The sequence below is a fragment of the Cajanus cajan genome, chromosome 11 (genome assembly GCF_000230855.2).
Source record: "Cajanus cajan strain Asha chromosome 11, NIPB_CcT2T_4, whole genome shotgun sequence".
NCBI classification, from domain to species: domain Eukaryota; kingdom Viridiplantae; phylum Streptophyta; class Magnoliopsida; order Fabales; family Fabaceae; genus Cajanus; species Cajanus cajan.
The window spans coordinates 11,049,122-11,068,767 of NC_138527.1; the positions used below are offsets into that span (position 1 = coordinate 11,049,122).

The 19,646-nt window shown below is 40.3% G+C and overlaps 1 protein-coding gene across 1 annotated transcript; it reads left to right on the forward strand.

The window, feature by feature from the left end:
• The first annotated feature begins 1,494 nt into the window (after positions 1-1,494).
• Positions 1,495-19,391, forward strand: LOC109802243 (uncharacterized). Its single transcript, XM_083067307.1, has 9 exons — positions 1,495-1,818; positions 1,936-2,323; positions 2,447-2,643; positions 2,722-3,126; positions 3,364-3,415; positions 17,449-18,085; positions 18,218-18,329; positions 18,705-19,188; positions 19,276-19,391. Exons 1-9 carry the CDS (start codon positions 1,495-1,497, stop codon positions 19,389-19,391), a joined length of 2,715 nt encoding a protein of 904 aa, XP_082923433.1.
• Positions 19,392-19,646: the final 255 nt, after the last annotated feature.

The window sequence follows — 19,646 nt, forward strand, 5'->3', positions numbered from 1 at the left end:
AAATTCTAATTATTTTTTTGGTAGTTTTTACCGTTCACTGTCACTATTCATGCAGTAGTTCATGTAGTGCATGACTAGGAGTAACCCCGATTTTTTGCACCAATTTGATCCTGAGATTGATAGGTCATTCCATAGATTAATTAGAGATCATATCATTCCATCTTTAGATAGTGTTAGTCATAGTCTTAGTGATAGTCTTAGTGTAAGTGTTACATCTGAGCTTGATTCAATTCAAACAGAAAACATGGGTGAACAACCTTATAATGGACCCCGTGAGAGGACTCTTAGGGAGATGGCTGCACCTGATTTTACTTATGAGAGTTTGTGCAGTCAATATCCTGAAGAAGATGTTCCTTTTGTGCTTAAAACTGGACTAATCCATTTGTTGCCCAAGTTTCATGGTCATGCAAGTGAGGATCCACATAAACATCTGAAGGAGTTCCATATTGTTTGTTCTACCATGAAGCCTCCTGATGTTCAAGAGGATCACATTTACCTGAAGGCATTTCCACATTCATTGGAGGGAGTTGCTAAAGACTGGTTGTATTATTTGGCTCCCAGGTCCATCACTAGTTGGGATGTTCTTAAAAGAATGTTTCTGGAGAAATTTTTCCCTGCCTCAAGGACCACTACAATCAGAAAAGATATATCAGGGATCAGGCAACTAGGCGGAGAGAGCTTGTATGAGTATTGGGAGAGATTTAAAAAATTATGTGCAAGCTGCCCCCACCACCAGATTTCTGAACAGCTCCTATTGCAGTACTTTTATGAGGGCCTGAATAGCATGGAGAGGAGTATGATTGATGCTGCCAGTGGAGGAGCCCTTGGTGACATGACTTCGGCTGAGTCTAGGCACTTAATTGAAAAAATGGCCTCCAATTCTCAGCAGTTTAGCACCAGGAATGATGCTATTGTGCTCAGGGAATTAATGATGTAGCTGCTGATTCTTCTTCATCTGCAGATAGGAAGCTTGAGGGGAAGCTTGATACCTTGGTCAATTTAGTCACTCAACTTGCCATGAACCAGAAATCTTCATCTGCATCTGTGGCAAGGGTTTGTGGCATTTGCACGTCAAATGAACATCATACAGATTCATGTCCATCATTGCAGCAGCCTTCTGATGTTCATGCTCCTCAAGCATATGCTGCAAATATTTACAACAGACCTCCTGTCCTGTAGCAACAGCAGCAGAGTTATGACCTCTCCAGTAATAGGTACAATCCAAGTTGGAGAAATCATCCTAACCTCAAATGGTCTAACCAGCAGCAGCAACAACAGCCATCCCCTCCCTTCCAAAATAATGTTGGTCCTAGTAGATATGTACCTCCTCCTATCCAACAGCAACAGCAGAGACAACATGAAGCTCCTGCACCACCAACTCCTCAACCTTCTACTTCTGAACCTTCATTGGAGGAGTTAGTGGGGCAGATGACTCTTCAGAATATGCAATTCCAGCAAGAGACTAGAGCTTCCATTCAGAGCTTGACCAATTAGATGGGGCAGATGGCCACTCAACTTAATCAGGCACAGTCTCAAAATTTAGATAAGTTGCCTTCACAGACTGTGCAGAATCCAAAAAATATGAGTGCCATCACATTGAGGTCAGGGAAACAGATTGACATACCCACTGCAGTACCTCCACCTCCATCTGCACCAGTACCAGTTCCAGCAGCTGCACCTAAACAAAATGATGAACCAGTTGGTGCCCAAAATTCTCATGCAGGTGGACCTTCTTTCAACACCAATTCTGATTTGCAGCAGCCTCCTATCCCTCTTACATTTCCTCCTAAATTGATTCCAAGTAAAAAGATGGAAGAGGTGGATAAGGAGATATTGGAGACCTTTAGGAAGGTGGAGGTGAACATACCTCTACTAGATGCCATCAAGCAAATTCCCAGATATGCTAAGTTTCTGAAGGAGTTGTGCACTCATAAGAGGAAAATGAAGGGCAATGAGAAAATCAGCATGGGCAGAAATGTCTCAGCACTCATAGGTAAATCTGTTCCGCACATTCCTGAAAAATGTAAGGACCCAGGTACATTCTGTATACCTTGCATTATTGGTAACAGTAAATTTGAAAATGCCATGCTTGATTTGGGTGCTTCAATAAATGTCATGCCTCTGTCCATTTTTAAATCTCTGTCTCTTGGTCTTATGCAACCTACGGGTGTGGTGATACAGTTGGCAAATAGGAGTGTTGCCCACCCTACAGGTTTCATTGAGGATGTCTTAGTTCGGGTTGGTGAACTAATTTTTCCTGCTGATTTCTATGTGCTTGACATGGAGGAGGGATTCGCCCATGGTTCCGCCCCAATCATTTTGGGTAGACCATTTTTGAAAATAGCCCGAACTAAGATTGATGTGTATGCTGGCACCTTATCTATGGTATTTGGGGATATTGTTGTTCATTTTAATATTTTGGATGCCATGAAATTTCCTTCTGAAGATCATTCTGTTTTTCGTGCTGAATTGATTGATAATCTAGTTGATGAGCACATTCATGATTTTGATTCTTCTCATGCTAAGAAGCATTCATTTTCATTTGATTTGTATAGTTGCCTTTCATGCATTGAGTTTGAATCTGAATATGAGTCTGAATGTGAAACTGATTATGAGGCATCAGAATTTCACACTTTGGGTGTTGTACCTCTTGCTCTTGATTTTATACAGTCAGAATGCACTAACCATGTTGCAGGAAGTACAAAAGAATCTGACTTGCAGGTTGAGGTACAGGCTGCGAAATCCCTTCTCCCTTCTTTGGTTCCTTCTGATGTTCAGCCACCACCCACACCAGAATTAAAGCCTCTACCAGAAAACCTCAAGTATGCTTACTTGGAAGATGATGAGAAGTTTCCAGTGATCATTTCCACCTCCCTTGATGTTGTTCAAGAGGAGAAATTGTTGCACGTTCTTAAAAAGCATAAGAAAGCCATCGGTTGGACCCTGGCGGACATTCCTGGTATCAGTCCATCCACATGCATGCACAGAATATTACTAGAGGATGGAGCTAAACCAGTGAGACAGCCCCAGAGGCGACTCAACCCTGTCATTTTGGAAGTTGTGAAGAAGGAGGTGACCAAGCTTCATCAAGCTGGGATCATTTATCCTATATCAGATAGTCAGTGGGTGAGTCCGGTCCAGGTGGTCCCCAAGAAGACAGGTCTCACTGTTGTGAAAAATGAGAGGGATGAGCTCATTCCCACTAGAGTGCAAAATAGTTGGAGGGTCTGCATCGACTACCGGAGGCTCAACCAAGCAACAAGGAAAGATCATTTTCCTCTGCCCTTCATTGATCAGATGCTTGAGCGTCTGGCAGGTAAATCTCATTACTGTTTTCTTGATGGGTTCTCTGGTTATTTTCAGATTCATATTGCTCCTGAGAATCAGGAGAAGACCACATTCACCTGCCCTTTTGGTACTTTTGCCTATAGAAGGATGCCTTTTGGCCTATGCAATGCCCCTGACACATTCTAGTGGTGCATGCTCAGTATTTTTAGCAATTTTCTTGAAAATTGCATAGAGGTGTTTATGGATGATTTTACTGTTTATGGATCCTCTTTTGATGCATGTTTGGATAGTTTGGATAGAGTTCTAAATAGATGCATTGAGACTTGTAGACACCCAATTTCGTCCAGGAGGCAAACAAACAGCAAGATAGGACATCAGAGGGCCCAAAGGCCCAAACCAATTTTTTGTGTCCCGGAACGGACCGTTCCAAAATCAGAACGGGCCGTTCCCAAGTCCGGAACGGGCCGTTCTCGATCAGAACGGGCCGTTCTAGGTTTCTAAAATGCCTAAAAAGATATAGGTTGGAACGGTCCGTTCTAGACTAGAACGGGCCGTTCTGAACCAATCAAATGGCCTAAAATGTGTATCCCAGAATGGGCCGTTCTGAAATCAGAACGGGCCGTTCTGGTTCCCTGGAATGGCCCGTTCTGATTTCAGAACGGGTCGTTCTAGGGTACGAAAATACTACATAACGGCTATAGCCAGAACGGGCCGTTCCAGTTTCGGAACGGGCCGTTCTGGACCCTGTCTGAAGCCTATAAATAGAGAGCTTGGGCACATTTCTGGAGGACCTCAAAAATTTCGTCCAAAGCTTCATAGAGCTCGAAATTTCTCCCTTTTTTTTCTCTCTCTCTCCTATTGTACTTCTTGAGATTTTGTGAGGCATTGTAGTGTGAAAAGTTGCCATAAAACACCTAAAATTCTCCATAGTTGAAGATCTAATAAAACTTGTTACGAGGTATTATTCATCAATCCCTTGTTCTATTTTTCTCTTCTTTTATTTTAATTATTGCTAGCATAAACGCAATCATGTAGATTTTTTAGGGTTCAACCGTGTAATTTAATTTTCATGTAAATAATCATTAATAAAGAGGATTAAATATTTTAATTATTATTATGTTATCTTCATCATAGGGTACCGATTTAGGGCGTTGTAGGGGTGCTTAATACCTTCCCTACACGTAACCGACCTCCGAACCCAATTCTGGTTATCAAGACCATTATTGGACTTTTAAAAACCTTTTCTTTTTCCAATGTTTTGAGTAAAACATTGGTGGCGACTCCATAAACCTATTTTCAAAACCATTAATTAAGGATTAGTCTGGTGTCCGGGCATTCCTTAATTGATGAGACTTTTAAAAGGATGTCTAAACCATAGGTCGCAAGATCGAAAATTTTCGGGTTGCGACAGATGGCGACTCCACTGGGGACGTTTTAAGAGGGTCAGGCCCATTTAATTGATGAAGTTAATAAAATAAAAATAATAATTTAAATATTTTTCCCCTTTATTAAATAAAAATAATAATTTAAATATTTCCCTTTATTTTGTTTATTTTATTTGTTTGGCTTTGATATCTGTTTGCTTATTTAAATTTCGCACCTATTTGAAATAAAATTGCACACAAACCTTTGCACACAACAGTTCCCCCTACACCCGAGGGCATGAGGGTATTAAACATAGGGAGTGGTTGACGTACGACCGGCCCAAGTTTGGCCTTGGAGCCTGCGAGCCTTGTCGGAAATCACACTCAAGGTGATAACCGGTTACTCTAGCCCGAAATACTGCGACAGACCTTAGAGTTTGCCAGGTGACGGTGACAGAGATACTGGGTCCCTATAATGGGGGCACCTTGGGGGCCTTAAAGACTAGTAAGATTAGAACCATCCTATACAAATCACTTTTCTTGATAGGGACCACAGACCAAGGATTTGATCATGATCGTTCGTGGGTGTACGTTGATTGAGCATGTGTGTGCATTTGTTTGTATTATTTTGTTCTAATAAGAGTGGATTGGAATTTTAAAATAGGCAACCAAATAATATAAAAAAATAATAATTAAATTTTATACCCCTTTGTACATTCTTAGGTCAGCATTCCATTAACATCATATAGGTAGTTTCCTTTTTGTAAAAAAAAATGAATCAATAAAAATCAATATAGGTAGTCTCATCTTTACCATGCATCATTCCCCTTTAGATAATAGAAACATGATAAAGATTAGGCAAAAAAAAAAGAAAAAAAAAGGACATGCATTCTAGATTAGTTCATTAATTTCATGCATTTTATTTTATTAGCTAAGGAGGATTAGGTTGTCGTATGTGTAGAAAGTTAAGAAAAGTGAATGCTCTAATATACGACAGTATCTGCTTTATAAAGAAAAAAGCCCAAATCAAATTTTTTTTTAAAAATATTATGGTTGGGCCCTTGCGTTGATATGTTTCTCGAAGTAAGTCTTCTTAGAATCTAATATAGATTCTCACTTACTACTGTTGAAATCTATTTGAGCATTCACAAATAAACAAATCAATGAGACTGATATTTATTATTCTCAACTTTCTCTACATTCTGCATTACATTCATTTAGAACATATCCCTCCTTGTAAAAGAATAAATAAGAATAAAAAGGGAAATTAACCTATGTGCGTTAATCGGAAGTAATGGAAACAAGCCATGCATAAAGAGTTGAGGGTAAGGAACTCCACAATCATTAAGACGCCAACTCTTACCCTAAGAGGATAAAGTCGTGTCGTGCAACCGTGAAATCCAAAGGGAATGGATGGATCCACACTCTTAACGAGTTGCAAGCTAGTAGAGAGAACCTGAGGATGACGAATCTCTCAAACACTAAGGCAAAACGATTAGAGCTTTCTCAAAAGGTGATTTCAACAAGAGAGAAGCATTGCTTGTTAAGAAGCTGCTAGAATGAAAACCCGCAAAGGGCGTTCTAGGCAAAAAAAAAAAAGGGCAATGTTTGTTCGAGCTGAAAATCGAGAGACAGCTTGAATGATTTCATAGAAAGCTCTATCATCGCTTCTACCCATTCCTACATCTCAGGAAAGATACGGGTTGAGAAAACCTTCATGAGAGAAGAAGCCAAGGGCCCTCCCTTTACACGAAATCTTCTGAAGCGCCACATCCAAGCAAGTGGAGGACTAGCTCTATAGTTAGATGACCTAAGCCTCTCTAAGGGGCAACCTCCTTCTTTTTCTTTGTGTACGAATCACGAACTTGGGGCATGCCCGGGCCCTCAAGCTACATTAAATGGGCACGTGTAAATTGACAATTATATTTTAATGCCATACACTTTTCTACTTCATTTCTCTTCTCCCTTTTATCTACTCTAAGCCTCGTCATCAAACCTTAAATGAACAAGTACATTTGAAATAAGGACGTCATCAGAAACAATGGCTTAATACGCAATAAAAAACAACACATAAAGATCAATCAAATTGGGCATGACTTGTGGATAAAAGTCCAAATGAAATCAGTGCAAGGGGCATCCCCCTTTAATGAAGGAATGAAAGATGATCACAAATGCTGCAAGGACAAGGCCTGGCAGGAAACCCACTAAGGGGGCTGCGCAAAAATTAGGGCAAGGTCCGCTAGGAGACCCACAAACAAAAAGGGTAGCCTAGGCAAAACTAAGGATCAAAGAAAAAAAAAAAAGAAAATGTCCGCTAGGGAATACATCTTAAGTAACCTAGGCAAAAGTTAGGACAAAGCAGCATCCCGAGCTGAAAACCGAAAGGCGGCTCGAGAAGATCATTTAATCAATATGCAATCCCAAGTCATCGCTTAACTCTGAAGGAAATAATAAGCTAACGCAGAAAATGATTTCCTCACTTTGAATGTGCTTGTTCATCAGCCTAAACCACTAGCCTACCTCGGCCAGCCATTCTTCTATATGGCAGTCTTTCTACCAAAACTTTTACAAAAAAATATATATATATCCTCTTCCTCTCTTTCCTCTTGACCTATATGGCATTAAGATAAATTTAAGAGATACATGGAGTATGCACAGTGAACACTCACAAGGAGAAGATGGAGGTGTCCTAGAACAGAGTCTAGGTACACCTAATCTAAGAGCTAACATATCACATTCGGTACAAGCAAGAGGGCCGAACTACACAAACCTCAGGTTCAAGAAGCAACACTGAATTCAACAGGGCTAAAGGCTAACAGTCCATGTCATTGATCAATGCGCATAGATTAATTTCTTGAAAGTAAAAATAAGTTTGCATTTTAAGCATTAGCATAGAAGCATCACTCCATAACATGCATATGGCACAAGCGTGCACAAAAGGGTATAAGTTCATTTAAAAAAAAAAAAGAAATTTGTAAAAAATCCAATCCACTTCTGCTTTGCATTTTCTTTTGCATTCTTGCATTCTTCGTGTGTGTCTATCCATCACTTGCTGGAGGAATCAAGAGGCCGAAGCATTCATAAAAGCTCAACAATCAAACAAGCAAGCCTATAAGCATGAAGAGGCCATCGCGCCCTACTCCTCAACCGAATGAAGGATGATCTAAGAGAATGCCCAGACCAGGAATGACTTCCTAACCAAAGCCAGGAGTGGCTTCCAAAATAACACTCATCAATAAAGATTCAACAAATAACATCATCATGTGATCCCTCCCCCAATGAGGACAACAAAAGATAAAAAAAAACAACAGAAAAAGGCAAGCTTCATACATGTTGAAAAAAAAGCCGAAGCATTTATAAAAATAGCAGAAAAAGGCAAGTTTCAAACATGAAAGAGCTGAAGCTAAACAAAAATGAACTTCAAAAAAAAAAATCTACCACAAGCAGCGCTTGGAGAGGCGTCACAAAACTCACGTGGTAGGGGCAACATTGGAGTCCCTGCCAGCCATCCACTTCTCTGCCCACCAACACAGGGGCACAACAAACATCTCCTGCCCATCCACTTAGGGGCAGTCTTTCATTCCACAACAATCAGTCATCAATGAATCAAAAGGACTCAGCATTGCGCCTGGAGAGGCATCACAATACTCACATGGCAGGGGCAACACCAGAATCTTTGTCAACCATCTACTCCTTTGCCCACCAACACAAGGGCACCACTTATCAACAATCCTCGTCAAGGGGCAATCACATCATCAACTCCAGCAGACGGCCTGGAGAGGCTATGAAAATACTACGGCCTGGAGAGGCTATGAAAATACTACGGCCTGGAGAGGCTATGAAAATACTACGGCCTGAAGAGGCTACGAAAATACTACGGCCTGAAGAGGCTACGAAAATACTACGGCCTGGAGAGGCTACGAAAATACTACGGCCTGAAGAGGCTACGAAAATACTACGGCCTGAAGAGGCTACGAAAATACTACCACAACAACGAGGGTACCGCCGAGTTCCTCGAAATTGAAATCGGGATGCCGCCGAGCTCCCACCATAGGTTGGTTGAAGCCTTAAAATCAGCCAAGCTTGATCGAGAGCCGCCGTTGAGCCTCTCAAATCAGTGAACGACAACGAGGGTACCGCCGAGTTCCTTGAAGTCAAAATCGGGACCGCTGTCGAGCTCCCACCTGTGGGCCGGCTGAAGCGATGGAGGACCATCCTTGGTACTTCACTTCATGTGAGACCCATCACATGGTTCATGGCTATGGCCAATTTGATTAGTATAGGATTATTTTATTTTCCAATTTTACCCTTGTATTTTGGGGTATTTTAGTCATAGGATTTATTTTTTGTATTTCCCATTTTACCCTTGTATTATGGGGTGCTTTAGATGATTAGGGTTTTAATTTTGGGCTAGGGTGTTTTAGTGAGGAGGTGACACATTTTTGGTGAGTCTTGGACATATTTTTGGTGTTAGAAAGGCTTAGGCCCAAGTGGAGGGCAAAGGTTGCATGGACTTATCATGCACCTAGTTGTAGCCAATCTAACCCCTTAGATTCCATCCTTGGCCACCAAGTAGCATCTAGGGTTCATTTGGCATTGCATTTGGAGTGCATTTGCCTTGTGAATTTCGGCCATGCATTGCTCCAAATGCAACCCTAGATGCCTCCCCTCCTATAAATACCCAACACCCCACCACTTGTAAATACTTTGGATGTATATGAATTTGAGTGAGCATTCTTATGCCTCAAGTCCCTATCCTTAGTCCCTATCTAAATTCGGCTAGCCTACCTTCATTCTCCACCCTTGGAGAGTGAGACCTAGAGTGGCCTCCACCTACCTTGGAGTGAGCCAACCTAAATCACCAAACACCATCACCTAAATAGCTTCCGCCAAACACCTCCCTTCTCACGCCAACTTCCTTTCCTTCACCAAGTACCTACCTTTTGTCTACCTTGTTGAACCTAGATCAAGGGCCAAGGCTTCCTCTATATATTCCCTACGTCAAGCATGGAGGAGGAACCCATCAAGTGGTATCAAGAGCCAAGGTTCTTCAAGGGTAACATCTAGTACTTTTGTGTCTTCTTTGAGTCTTCTTCTTGTTTTTTTTTTGCTTTCGGTCATTTTCTTTCTCCTTGCTTTCTTTGTGTGGCCGAATAGCTTTAGGGTTCACACTTTGTCCTTGTGAGCCTTCCTTGCCATTTTAGGTTTCCATGTTTTTTTAGGGTTGCCATGCTTTTCATTTTTCTTGAGTCTCATATGAACATGAAGAACATGCTTTTTGATTTTTGAATCCACCTAAAGTTTTGTCATTTCTTTTGTTTCCTATATTTTGTCAACATAAATTCCATGTATGTGCCAAACACTTTGCATGAAACACATGAACAAAATATGCCATATTGCATGATAGTGGGCGTGACATTTAGAAGTTCTTTAGAGGTCATTCATGCATGCTAAATAGTCCTAGCATGTTCCTTGTAATTTTGAGTTTCCATGTGTGAAATGCTTCCTTGCACATGCATATAACTTGCTGCCCACTTTTCCCTTGCATTCCACTTGTTTTGGTTAATTTTGTATGCTTAAAGGAACCCTAAAAGAATCTAAGAGGTGGCTGAAAAAGAAATTGTGCCAACAACTTGTACCAACTAGTACAAACCTTTTCCACTAAAAAGATTCCTTAAGGAACCACTAAGAAACGCCACTTGTCATCCTCTTTTCTCCTAAATTTTTAACCTAATTTTTGACCAACCACAAGTGCAAAACCTAAGCAACATTTGGGCTTAATTTTAAAAAAAAAATTCGGACCCAATATATATTAAAAACAAGATTGCCGTGAGCAACAAAGAACAACATCAAAGAACAAAAAAAAAAATTCTTGGACCAAAAAGGACTTGTTGCTAGACTTGTGGACTTGGACAAATACCTATGCATTTGGGAGTTGGACTTATGACAATTTGACCTTATTTTGGGACTTTCCTTTGGCTGGACCGAAACACAAAAAGAACTTAATCAAGTGGACTAAACACTAACCTAATTCTAGTGCCTTTCTAGGATTATTCTTTGTGTGCTTCCTTTCTTTGATTGAGTCTTAATTTTTTTGCTTGTCTTTCTTGGCCTCTTTTGTTTTGTCATCTTAAATTCTCTTTGAGTTTAGCCTTTCTTAATTGTGCTTTTCAGTTTTTATTTCTTGGACTCTTGTTTTGGGTTGGTTTTAATTTCATTGTAGGTCAAAACCCACTCTAGTCAATTTTCACACCTTTGGTGGATTTGAGTGGAGGGGTGAACCGAATCCAAGCCTAGCCTTTGGAGGGACTTACACCACACATAAAGGAGTGAACAAACACTTGGAGAGGTCTAACACGTTTGTTCATTGTGAAGGAACCCCATTGGAGGAGTTTGAAGACTTAAATTCTTGTTTTTGTCTAATTTTTTTGCTTACTTTTCTCTCTCGGCCTCTTTGTTGTTTTTGGCCTTAGTTTCATTCTTTTGGTTTGTAATTTGGCCATTTCTAAACCTCTTCAACTTGGTTTTAGTTCGTGTAGTTGAAGGTGATTTGAAAACCTTCACCTAGGACCTCGACTAGAACATGTTTTAAGTGCTTTCCTTTTGCATGTTTTAAAGCTTTTAGTAGTATAATTGCTTAGGACTTTATCTTTGTGCAATTACGTTTAGAAGGCTTGTTTTGCCTACTAGGGGTAACGTGCACACACTCACCTTTGATTGTGCCAATTCGTTTTTGTAAGAAAAAGTATAAAAGGCTTAGTGATTTTTACTTGATAGGGCTTGGTTATTAAGTGATTCCTTGTAGTCCACCTCCCCTTGAAAGTTCACTTTGTGCACTTAGGCCTTTCCTACCTATCTTGCACCTTGAAAACCTTTTTGTGAAAACCTTTTATCACTCACTCTTTGTGAAAACCATTTTCAATCCCTTTTTGAAAACAATTTGTGAAAACCTTTTCTTGATCAAAGATGAGTGATCATTCTAGTGTCCATGGTCATAATTCTCGTAGTACTAGGTCTAGTGTTAGGGATGAACTTAGGGAATTGAAAGAGTACCTAAGAAAAAAAGAAGAGGACAATATAAAAAGAGAGGAAGAGTTGAGAAGAAAAGAAAAAGAGTTTGAAAAAAATAATGAAGAAATTAAAAGATTGCTTGCTAGGCTAGTTGTGGGAGGAGAGGCTAGTGGTTCAAGACCAAGAGTCACTTCTCCTCAACCCTCAAGAGGAAAGGGGCATATGCATGCAAGTGTTCATGAGGAGGAAGGGCATCATACCCAACCTCCAAGTGATATCTTCTTTAGTAGTCATCACAATGATGATTACTATCAAAGACCCCCAAGGCATCATAGACATAGGGAGTCTTCCAATAAGGAACCTAACATCACTCTTCCCCCATTTCATGGCAAAGATAATGTTGAAAATTATCTAGATTGGGAAATGAAAGTGGAGCAACTTTTCTCTTGCCATGGAGTGAGTGAAGATAGGAAGGTTTTTTTAGCAACCCTTAGCTTCCAAGGGTATGCTATGTATTGGTGGACCTCCTTAGAAAAAGAAAGAAGAATAAACCATGAGCCTCCAATTCAATATTGGAATGAGCTCCGTAGTGCCTTAAGAAGGAGGCATATTCCTCCATACTATGACCGAGAGCTTATGGACAAGCTACAAAGATTGAAACAAGGGTCCTCTAGTGTGGAAGAATATAGGCAATCTATGGAGTTGTTAATGATGAGGGCTGGGATTAGGGAGGAAGAGAGGACCACAATCTCTAGATTTCAAAGTGGTCTTAATCTTGAGATAAGAGACAAAGTTGAACTTCTACCTTATAGGGATTTGAATGAACTTGTTCAACTTTGTTCAAGAGTGGAGCATCAACTTACAAGAAAACCTTTTCGAAAAGACTCCACTCCCTCTTATTCCAAGAGTTTTAAGAAGGAGGGCCACTCTTCCCTACCTTATCCCAAGGAAGAAAAAGAAAAAGAAAAACCATCTTTTAAGGCATCTTCCAAAGACACTAAAACAAGTGACATCAAGTGTTTCAAGTGTCTTGGCCGTGGGCACATTGCTTCACAATGTCCCACCAAAAAAACCATGCTTTTAAAGGGCCAAGATCACTATAGTAGCCTTGATGAAGCTACTTCCTCATCTTCAAGTGATGAAGAAGAAGTTTTAGCATCCGAGGAAGAAATCTTACCTTGCGAAGGAGACCTATTGTTGGTTAGAAGGCTCCTTAACAATCAATCTAGTGAAATTGACCAATCACAACGAGAGAACTGATGTTGTGTATTTTACTCGTATTTTAGCACTTTAATTCACAAGAATTCATAGCATAATCATGCATATCTTTCATGTTTTTAATAAATTTTTATATCATTTTCCTATTTTATGTTTTTCTTGGTATGTGTTGTGTTTTCTCTGAGCAGGATCAAGATTTAAGAATTAAAGAGGAAATGCTGAGCTACAAGGAAAATCACGGCCGTGATTCTAAATCACGCCCGTGATTCACCAGAGAAAATCACGGCCGTGACTCCCAATCACACCCGTGAACGCCACTGACCCTTCATAGATGTGCTCCAGAGAAGATCACGGTCGTGATTCTCAGTCACGGCCGTGATTCACTTCGCGTCCCAGCTTTTTAAGTTTTATGTTTTATTTTTATTTTTGTAATTTTTATCTTGGTAGTTTTACCTTTTTACCCTTTTAGGTTATAAATTAGATGAGGTTAGCCTAGAACAGCACTTTTGGTTTTCGGAGACAGTTTTATTTAGTTTTTGACACTTGGAGAAGGTTGGGCGCCTGTGCCATCGACTCTAAGGTTTGTTTTTCTTTTATTCTTCTTTTCTTGGAGAACTACTATGAACTCCTGTGAGTAGTTTCCCTTTTTCTGGGATCAGGGCTTAGCCTCTGAGAACCTCTTTATTAATGCATTATTCAGTTTCTTAATTTTATTCCAATTCTTGATTTGTTCTTTTATATTTTATATATGAACTTTAACATTATAGTTTTCATAATAACATTAATTAAGGATGAACTGAGAGGAGAACTTGATTATAATTATGATAAACAATTAATCTTAATTTTCATAATCATAGATAATTAGGGATGAACTGAGAGGAGAACCTAATTATCGGAACCTAAAGGAACAGACTTGAGTGTTAAATCACGAGAGTTGATTTAAGCTTTCGAGGAGCAATAGATTAACAAAGATCTTAATGGGTTTAATTGAACGTAATTACCACGAGAGTAGGGATTAATTTTAATTAAACACGTCCTCGTAGCCTGAGAAGGTGCAAGGATTAAATTAGGTTAAGACTACCTTCAAGATGGAATAGAATTAATTAATGAAAATAATAATTCAATATTGTTGGAACTCTTTGTGCGAACCCTAGATTCCCGGAAATCTCCTTATCTTATCTTAAAGTTTTATCTTATTCATTAATTGCATTACTATCTCTTTTACCAGCGAATCTGATCTTATCATCTCAAAACAAACATTCTATCTGTTTTAAAATTCAAATTAAAATACTAGTAATTCTAGGTCAAACACGTAGTCCCTGTGATTCGATATTTATTACTTGACGACAACCGTACACTTGCGGTTTTCCATACATCAAGAACTTGTTTCAAACAAAATGCAAGATCTTAGAAAGTACTTGTTCTCTCATTGTCGATAATGGGTCTACTTCTAATTGTTGTAGTACTAGATTGGTTGATAAGCTAGCCTTAACTACAAAACCTCATCCTAAACCTTACAAAATGCAATGGATCAATGAGGAAAGAGGTGTTGTAGTCAACCAACAAGCAAGCATACCAATCTCTATTGGCAAATATCAAGAAGAAGTTTTGTGTGACATAGTGCCATTAGAGGTTAGTCATGTCTTGCTTGGGAGGCCATGGCAATTTGACAAGCACATAATCCATGATGGCCTCACCAATAAAATAAGTTTCCAACACCTAGGTAAGAAGTTTGTGTGGTGTCCTCTATCACCCTCTCAAGTGAATAAGGACCAACTCAAACTCAAGGCTAAGAAAGATGATGAAGAGAAAAGCAAAAACAAAAACCAAAAGAAAAGAAAAGAAAAAAAGAAGTTTTCCTTTGAAGACAAAGGGCTAGGATCAAAAGAACCTTAACCCTTGTGCCATCCTCCTTCTTTTGGTGCCAAAGAAAGATGGCAATGGAGGATGAGCACGTTTTTAAAAGCCATCATTGCATAAAAGGCACCCAATCCCTAAGATAGATGATTTGGTGAATGAATTGCATGGGGCCAATAATTTAAATGGTGATGCCTCTTTGGCTCTCTCCTTTCCCTAGCACTTTCATTCAACAAATTGTGTACTTAAGGATTGCATCGCTAAAGTTTTAGTATTTTTTTACTTCCCTAATTGTGGTTTCACATTTTTTTTGAAGGATCAATGGAATGGAAGAGCTTAAAGATTTGAGGTCAAATCCTTCTCAAGAAGGAGGGTATGATGGAGGACCATCCTTGGTACTTCACTTCATGTGAGACCCATCACATGGTTCATGGCTATGGCCAATTTGATTAGTATAGGGTTATTTTATTTTCCAATTTTACCCTTGTATTTTGGGGTATTTTAGTCATAGGATTTATTTTTTGTATTTCTCATTTTACCCTTGTATTATGGGGTGCTTTAGATGATTAGGGTTTTAATTTTTGGGCTAGGGTGTTTTAGTGAGGAGGTGACGCATTTTTGGTGAGTCTTGGACATATTTTTGGTGTTAGAAAGGCTTAGGCCCAAGTGGAGGGCAAAGGTTGCATGGACTTATCATGCACCTAGTTGTAGCCAATCTAACCCCTTAGATTCCATCCTTGGCCACCAAGTAGCATCTAGGGTTCATTTGGCATTGCATTTGGAGTGCATTTGCCTTGTGAATTTCGGCCATGCATTGCTCCAAATGCAACCCTAGATGCCTCCCCTCCTATAAATACCCAACACCCCACCACTTGTAAATACTTTGGATGTATATGAATTTGAGTGAGCATTCTTATGCCTCAAGTCCCTATCCTTAGTCCCTAGCTAAATTCGGCTAGCCTACCTTCATTCTCCACCCTTGGAGAGTGAGACCTAGAGTGGCCTCCACCTACCTTGGAGTGAGCCAACCTAAATCACCAAACACCATCACCTAAATAGCTTCCGCCAAACACCTCCCTTCTCACGCCAACTTCCTTTCCTTCACCAAGTACCTACCTTTTGTCTACCTTGTTGAACCTAGATCAAGGGCCAAGGCTTCCTCTCTATATTCCCTACGTCAAGCATGGAGGAGGAACCCATCATGAAGCCCTAAATATCAGTCCAGCTTGGAGAGGCTGAGCTCAGAATATACTCCCTCGTTAACAAGCCACAAATAAAGAGATATACTACCATGAGACAAGCAGAAGCGTAGAAGCATCAACATAGAGATGAGAAGAAGACCCGGACGAAATGTCTACGTCTTTACTTGCCTTTGGGAAAACAACACAGCTATTCCAAAAGACAAGTAAAGAGGGGCAGCTGTAGACACCCAATTTCGTTCAGGAGGCAAACAAACAGCAAGATAGGACATCAGAGGGCCCAAAGGCCCAAACCAATTTTTTGTGTCCCGGAATGGACCGTTCCAAAATCGGAACGGGCCGTTCCCAAGTCCGGAACGGGCCGTTCTCAATCAGAACGGGCCGTTCTAGGTTTCTAAAATGCCTAAAAAGATATAGGTTGGAACGGGCCATTCTAGACCAGAACAGGCCGTTCTGAACCAATCAAATGGCCTAAAATGTGTATCCCAGAATGGGCCGTTCTGAAATCAGAACGGGCCGTTCTGGTTCCCCGGAACGGGCCGTTCTGATTTCAGAACCGGAACGGGCCGTTCTGATTTCAGAACGGGCCGTTCTAGGGTACGAAAATACTACATAACGGCCATAGCCAGAACGGGCCGTTCCAGTTTCGGAACGGGCCATTCTGGACCCTGTCTGAAGCCTATAAATAGAGAGCTTGGGCACATTTCTGGAGGATCTCAAAAATTTTGTCCAAAGCTTCATAGAGCTCGAAATTTCTCCCTTTTTTCTCTCTCTCTCTCCTATTGTACTTCTTGAGATTTTGTGAGGCATTGTAGTGTGAAAAGTTGCCATAAAGCACCTAAAATTCTCCATAGTTGAAGATCTAATAAAACTTGTTACGAGGTATTATTCATCAATCCCTTGTTCTATTTTTCTCTTCTTTTATTTTAATTATTGCTAGCATAAACGCAATCATGTAGATTTTTTAGGGTTCAACCGTGTAATTTAATTTTCATGTAAATAATCATTAATAAAGGGGATTAAATATTTTAATTATTATTATGTTATCTTCATCATAGGGTACCGATTTAGGGCGTTGTAGGGGTGCTTAATACCTTCCCTACACGTAACCGACCTCCGAACCCAATTCTGGTTATCAAGACCATTATTGGACTTTTAAAAACCTTTTCTTTTTCCAATGTTTTGAGTAAAACTTTGGTGGCGACTCCATAAACCTATTTTCAAAACCATTAATTAAGGATTAGTCTGGTGTCCGGGCATTCCTTAATTGATGAGACTTTTAAAAGGATGTCTAAACCATAGGTCGCAAGATCGGAAATTTTCGGGTTGCGACAAGACTAACCTTGTTCTTAATTTTGAGAAATGTCATTTCATGGTTGAGCAGGGTATAGTTTTGGGGCATATCATTTCTAGTCGAGGCATTGAGGTTGACCCTGCCAAGATATATGTTATTTCACAGTTGCCTTACCCCTCTTGCGTGCGAGAGGTTCGATCTTTTCTTGGCCATGCAGGTTTCTACAGGCGCTTTGTCAAAGAATTCAGCAAGAAGGCCCTTCCACTGTCCAATCTACTACAAAAAGAGGTTGATTTTGTTTTTTATGACAGGTGTAAACAGGCTTTTGACTGCCTCAAGGAAGCACTCACCACCACACCAATCATTCAGGCACCTGATTGGACAGTCCTATTCGAGCTGATGTGTGATGCATCCAATTATGCATTGGGAGCTGTCCTGGCACAGAGAGTTGACAAGTTGCCCAGAGTGATATATTATGCTTCGCGGACTTTGGATGCTGCCCAAGAAAATTACAATACCACTGAGAAAGAGCTTCTTGCCATTGTTTTTGCTCTTGATAAATTTAGATCTTATTTGCTTGGTTCTCGTGTTATTGTCTATACTGACCATGCAGCTCTGAAGTACCTACTGAAAAAGGCTGAGTCAAAGCCCAAATTGATCAGGTGGATGCTCTGGCTCCAAGAGTTTTATCTGGATATACGGGACAGGAGTGGAGCTCAGAACTTAGTGGCAGACCATCTCAGTAGAATTGAAAGAGCTGAGGATAGTGCTGACGTCTTGCCCATCCAGGATAACTTTCCTTATGAAAATCTTTTGATTGTTTCTTCTGTTTCTGTTTCTTCTACCACCCCTTGGTTTGCAAATATTGTTAATTTTTTAGTTGCCTCTGTTTTTCCTCCCTTAGCATCACGAGCTCAAAGTGATAAAATTAAGAGTGATGCTAAGCATTATATTTGGGATGACCCCTATTTGTGGAAGTTGTGCAGTGACCAGGTGATTAGGAGATGCATACCAGATCATGAGATTAATTCGGTCCTGCAGTTTTGTCACTCTTCCGCACCAGGTGGCCATCTAGGCATTCAGAGGACAGCTCGCAAGGTGCTCGATTGTGGTTTCTACTGGCCCACCATCTTTAGAGATGCGTGGAAGATTTGTAGCACTTGTGAGCAGTGTCAGCAAGCAGGAGGATCCCTTACATGGAGACAGTAGATGCCTCAACAGCCCATGCTATTCTGTGAGGTGTTTGATGTTTGGGGTATTGATTTCATGGGTCCCTTTCCTGTTTCTTTTGGTTTTTCCTATATTCTTTTAGCCGTTGATTATGTTTCAAAATGGGTGGAAGCCAAACCCATCAGAACTAATGATGCTCGGGTTGTTGTGGATTTTGTTAGATCTCACCTATTCTGCAGGTTTGGAGTACCCAGAGCCATTGTTAGTGATCAAGGCACCCATTTTTGTAACAGATCTATGTAGGCTTTGCTCAAGAAGTATGGGGTAGTGCACAAAATTTCTACACCCTACCACCCCCAAACCAATGGGCAAGCTGAAATTTCAAACAAGGAGATCAAGAGAATCTTAGAGAAGATTGTCCAGCCCAACAGAAAAGATTGGAGTAACAGGTTGGAGGATGCTCTTTGGGCGTATAGGACTGCCTACAAAGCACCCATAGGAATGTCTCCTTATCAGTTTGTCTTTGGCAAGGCATGTCATTTACCTGTTGAGATTGAGCATCGGGCCTACTGGGCTGTGAAGACCTGCAACTTCTCCATTGATCAGGCTGGTGAGGAAAGGAGGTTGCAACTAAATGAGCTTGATGAGATCCGCTTAGAAGCCTATGAGAATTCAAAATTCTACAAGGAGAAAACCAAGAACTTCCATGACAGATTGATAGCTAGGAAGGACTTCGTGGTTGGCCAGAAAGTTCTGTTGTACAATTCTCGGCTCGGACTCATGGGTGGTAAGTTACGATCAAAATGGATTGGACCTTTTGTTGTTACTAATGTTTTTCCTTATGGTACAGTTGAGATCAAAAGTGAATCCACAGACAAGAGCTTCAAAGTTAATGGGCACCGTTTGAAGCCTTTCCTCAGCAATCCTTCCATGTTGAATGTAGTGGTAGAGGAGATGTCTCTGCTTGACCCTGCTTCTCTCCCACCATGATTTAGGGAGTTTTATTTCCCCTTCTCCTTCTTTACTTTTATTGCACTTGTCCAGATTTATTGATTGTTCTTATTACTCTGATCTTCTGTTTGGGCCACATTGGGACAATGTGTGATTTAAGTGTGGGGGAGAACTGTTTTGGTTACATACTTTTAGGGTTTATTTGTTATTTTAGGTTTTATGTTTAGTTGTTATGTACAGTTTTGCATGTTTCTCTTTGATTCCTGGGTTTTGATTGTTTGTAGGCACTCACTT